Genomic DNA, 5,435 nt, shown 5'->3' with positions numbered 1-5,435 from the left:
TATTTAAAAGAAATACTTAAGCAAAACATTAAAAATGTAAAAGAAAATTAAAATATTACATATTTAAACAAAAGAAATACTTTTAAATAAAATTAATATAGTACATTACCATCATTTTCCAATTACATTAATTACAACAACAAAATATTAAAAATAACATGTATTAAACATATAATAATTAGAGAACAATATATACATAAATATATATCTCAAGTGAACTAGTGTCCAAACCAGCACTAACCATTTTTTCTATTCTTTTTTGAGTATGCATATTACATATTTTCTATTTTAACTTCTGAAAAGCAATAAAAAAACAAATACAAAAGACTAAGAATAATTAACATTAAAATTAAAAAGGGTACAAGTACAAAAATAATTTAAATCTGTCATGCGTACAACTTACTAATATTATGAATATTAATATTATTAATATATATTAATAATTGTATAAATATTAATATATATATATATTAGAGATATATACCGACAAGATTGAAATATGTCACATGTACAACTGACTCTTATTATAAATACAATAAATACTACTATTATTAATTATATTATATATATTATAAGAAATGTTTTACGTGAGGCACAGTACGGGTTTCGAATATTGGTGAGGCATGTACGATTAAGTTTCAAATTTTTTTCTATCGTTTAGGTTGGGTGTGAATGACCATTCTATCCTCATTTCATAATAGAAAAAGTCTATTATGCACAGCTCTTAAATGAGAGTAGGAATGGCAATTTTTTCCGGCGGGGCGGATATCTGAGGGGAATTACCCGCTGGGGGATAGATTTGGGGATCATTTTCTCCCCGTGGGGACGGGGGACGGGTATCCGCTTAATAAATGGGACGGGGGCGGGGAGAGAAATACCCGCCCCGTGATACCCGTATAATATCCATATAGATGAAATTATATAAATATCCTTATATATATATATATATATATATATATATATGATGGAAACCTAAAAACCTAATTCACGCCTCTCTGTCTTACTCCCTCACTCCCTCATCAGATCGCTCTCACTCTCTCAGGTCTCACCCTCTTCCTCTTCCCTTCTCCCTTGCCGGTGTCGCTCTGTGCTTGGTTCTCACAGCGTTGGCGCCGCCTGCACTCGTGTTGCCTCTACTCCGCAAAGACAAAACTGCTCCAGCCATGCCTCTGCCATCATCATCTTCTTCAGATCTGACATCACCAGCCATGCCTCTGCGTCTAGAGGAGAGGAGAGACGTCTTCATGCTGCGCGCCTGAGGAAAACCGTCGCAGTTTTCATCACCATCCAGAGGAGAGTTGTCTTCGTTGTTGCCGTCATAGAAGCGAGATCTGCCTTCGTCCCCGTCCAGAGAAGATCGTCCTTCATCGCCGTCAGAGGAGAGCCGCTGTTGCTCACCTTCCTCCTCTCACTGCGTCGCTCACTGCTTCCTGGTCGAAGCTTCACATCTGGTCCGCCTTTGCTTTGCCGTTTTAATGTATATTTTGATTTTTAGTTGATGAAATTCCTTTGGTTTGAATTCTATTACTGTGAAATTAGATTTAGGATTAGGGTTTGAATTTTGTTAATTGGTAAATTTGGATTTAGAGATTGATTTTGCTGCTGTGAAATTGAATTTAGGGTTTGGATTTTGAACTCTTACTGAAAAATTGGAAAATTGGATTACAGTACTGAGTTTGGGTTTAAACTATGTATCTTTTATTTTTCAATTTTGCTGTTTTTTATATGTTTTTTAATTTTTTAAAAAATTCGTGGATATCCGCGGAGGACCCGATCCCTAGCGGATACGGAGTCCCCGTTACCTATCGCGGGGACGGGGACGGATTATGGGTGGCGGGGGCGGGGGACGGGGGGCATGTCCCCGCCCCCATGGAGACCCGTTGCCATCCCTAAATGAGAGAGACAAGTTTTAAGCTTGAGTCTTTTGGTTTATGGTCTGGATAATGAGGAATAAGAATAAAGGGAGGCAGGTAATCATCAAATGCATAAACGTTGTGGTGAGATATGTGAGCTGAGCATGCATTGAGGAAGGGGTTTGGAACAGTCGATTCCGATTTTGGACGAATCTTTCCGTTGCCGAAATTGGATATGTAGGTGTGAATCGTCGGCGTCTCGTAGAGTGAATGGGCGGCCGACGTTGATGCGGTGCGATCTTTCTAGGTATACGCCGCAGATGTTATTGTAGCTCGACCACATGTGATAAGGTGAGTGTTGTTAATTCTTCATTTATTGTTTACGATGGAAATGCTAATGAATCTCATTCTTCTTTATTTGAATGGTTTGGATTATGTTTTGTGGTTTGAATGAAATCTTCCAAGTAAAGTTTGGTATAATAAATTCATGTGTTATGAAAAAAGGCCTCGAGAACAAGTTGTGCAGCTATTGGTATAGGGTGGGTTATTCCGATGATGATGTAGTGAGTGTAATGTATTCTTGGAAGCGTTGATATTGGGGCAGAAGCTCTGGGTTGCCTATATTAACATATTACAATAATTTGCTTTGTTAACAGGGTTGCATTAATTGGCCAGATTGTGACGACCAGACTGGATATTATTGTTGCCTATGCAATAGGATAAGTTCTTTGGAACCACAAGTGAGGGGATCCTTTAGACGAAGCAGCTACCGCCTATTATGAAACAGATGAACAACATTAATCATGAATCGATATCGACATCAACCAATCATGAATCAACGATTCCAGATCCAGAGGACGGGCTTTTAAATGAGGTATATGACAGTGGAGATCTTGTAGATTGTGATTATATTAGTTTTGTGTCATTGTGAAGATGAATAGTATAAGTTGATGAAATCTAAGGTGATTGTAGCATTTTTAATTGTTGTGCAGGAAACACTTTTTAACATGAGCATTTGAGGGGACAAAGTGGGGTTTTCGAAAATAATGCAGACAGACACAAAGCCTCAATCGGCTTAGGTACCAAGTCATGTTAGCATTGAAGATGTGTTGAAGATAGAGCTTTTTACCCCTGGGGAAGCAAGAGAATTCTACACGAGTTATAGTAGGCTAAAAGGTTTTGCAATAAGAAAGAGTAAGAGGGTAAAAAATGCCAAAAGAGAGATCGTTAGATACACTTTTGTTTGCAACAGACAAAGGTTTAGGCACAAGAAGTGGTTGGAAAAGAGAGCACAAGCCTATAACTCGATGCGGGTGTGTAGAAGAGATGAGGATAAAGAAGAATCATACTTATGGAAAATAGTTTGTTTCACAATTTGTGGATGATCATAACCACACCCTACTCTCAGAAAGGTTTATTGGATATTTGCTTTCACACAGGAATATATCTAATGTAGAAATTGCTCAAATGAATAGCTTGAAGCAAGTTGGGATAAGCATCCCAAAGATATACCAGTCATTTGCGATGCAAGTTGGGGGATTTAACTTAATAAGGTTTACTAAGCAAGATATGCACAATGAGGTTCGAAAGCAACGTGCTTTGTAGAATGGGGATATAAATGCCGTACTACGATTTTTTTGAACGTGCTGCCAAAAATGATGAAAAACTATTTTGGAGGTACGAGGTAGCAGATGAATCTCGTATGTGTGACCTTATATGGAGTGATGGCCAAAATCAGGAAGATTATGAGGCATTCGGTGATGTACTCGCCTTTGATGCGACCTATGAGATGAACAAGTATAACCTTCCTGTCATTGTTTTGTCTGGGATTAATCACCATAATCAAACATGCGTGTTTGCAACAGCAATGGTTTCATGTGAGTCACAGGATTCGTATAAATGGGTGCTGAGACGGTTTCTTGAATGCATGCGGAGAAAGGCCCCGAAGGCAGTTATAACTGATGGGAATCCTTCTATGAGGCTAGCTATTATGCATGTATTTCCAGATGCTCATCACAGGCTTTGTGTGTGGCATCTACTTAGGAATACCACTGCTCATGTCTCACAACCATGTTTTACCATTGGGTCATGTACATTAATGCTGATTGTTTTACCATGAATACCAAGAAATAGTGCTAACATAGTAAAAAGAAATATTCTGGACTGCAAAAATTTTTTGTCATGTTCTCTTTAGTACTAATGTGGGCACTATTTTCGGAGAACAAATATATGGAATAGATAATTAAATTCAAACAAATATAGACTTCAATTAAATTAATTCTAAATTGAGTATTTACAAATTCTAATTTGAAAATTCAAATTTTTTTATGCTTATAGCTTTAAATTGACCAAGTTAATTGGTCGACTAGCAGCTGTGGGTGTAACATTAATAATCACATAAATTTAAGAATGAAAATTGATATCTACTACAGGGTTGGACTTGTAAGAACCGGAGTTTTTTACGTAAAACCGTTTTAATAAAATAATTTTAAAGTGCGCAAAGTAGATTCAAAATTTAGAAGCTTTAATTTGAAATTATAAAGGTGAATTTTGAATTCAATAGATTTTTCTGAGTTGGAAAACGTATCTTTTTCGAAAAGTTTTGTAAAAACGCATATTGGCGCCTAAGCCGCCAGTACCAGCTCTAGTCTGTCCAGTACCACGTATTTTGGAAAATAAAATTTTGAAAATTGATTTATTGTTTTGAAAGGACAAAAATAATTTAGAATTGAAAACCGGGCACTAATCTTAAAGGTTTTGGCCCAAAGTGGACCAAATGGACCAAAAATACTTAGCGGGTTAGACCAGGCCCAAGTGGACCCAAGTCCAACATATATATACTCCACTTAAGTGGCAAAAAGAGCCACTTTCAGCACAAAGAGAGGGAGAGCTCGTAGAGTTGAGAGAAGGAAGAGGGTTTGGCTTGTCGCTATTTACTCTTCTTTTCCGGGAGCCATAACTTGAGCTACAGAGCTCCGATTGACAAGCCGTTCGTGGCCAGGCAAAACTTTCATCGAGCTCTTTGATTTTAGATAGGCATTGTTGGTAAGATATCTCAATTGGTCCTCCAGTTTCCAGCCCTATAATTTTAGCGTTTTTTGGGTTTGGTTTTGAGTAGATTTTATGATTTTGCTTGTTTAGATGATCTCTAGTAGCGGGTAATTGTTGGAATTTGCCCCAATCCCATTTGGACAAGGTAAAGTTCCTCATATACCTTTGTAGTGTTGTATGTTGTGGTTTTTTGGTTTTGATTTTGGTGATATATGTGTTGTTAGTTTGAGCTTTAGTGCTTTTTGGAGTTATCTTGGCTTTTTGGTGGTTTCGTGCGTGGAGGATAATCGGCCAAGGTATGGTTTTGGCTTCTTTTATGTAATATATAATGTTTCTGGAAACTTAGACTAGTGGACCATAAAATAGGATTGAATGATGTTGATGTATGCCTAATTGTTTATGAAATTATGTTATATGATGAAGAGGATTATAGGGAATATTGGAATGTATAATATGTGTTTATGATGCTTGTTGAAGGATATTGATGATTATGATGCGATGATATATTATGATGATGATTGTGGGTTTTGA

The 5,435-nt window shown here is 37.0% G+C and overlaps 1 protein-coding gene across 1 annotated transcript; it reads left to right on the top strand.

The window, feature by feature from the left end:
• Positions 1-3,471: 3,471 nt before the first annotated feature.
• Positions 3,472-5,435, top strand: LOC148579893 (protein FAR-RED IMPAIRED RESPONSE 1-like). Its single transcript, XM_088491341.1, has 2 exons — positions 3,472-3,849; positions 5,382-5,435. Exons 1-2 carry the CDS (start codon positions 3,472-3,474, stop codon positions 5,433-5,435), a joined length of 432 nt encoding a protein of 143 aa, XP_088347467.1.

This window comes from Arachis ipaensis, chromosome B10 (assembly GCF_059453495.1).
Source record: "Arachis ipaensis isolate K30076 ecotype BB chromosome B10, ASM5945349v1, whole genome shotgun sequence".
Classification (NCBI taxonomy): Eukaryota; Viridiplantae; Streptophyta; class Magnoliopsida; order Fabales; family Fabaceae; genus Arachis; species Arachis ipaensis.
This window is presented reverse-complemented; position numbering and strand designations above follow the sequence as displayed.

What these genes read in the sequence shown, in the direction of transcription:
- LOC148579893 (XM_088491341.1), top strand. Translation starts at nt 3,472, where the DNA reads ATGCCGTACTACGATTTTTTTGAACGTGCTGCCAAAAATGATGAAAAA. An exon ending in TGAGGCTAGCTATTATGCAT is followed by an intron (nt 3,850 to 5,381) that starts GTATTTCCAGAT and finishes TGCTTGTTGAAG; the next exon opens with GATATTGATGATTATGATGC.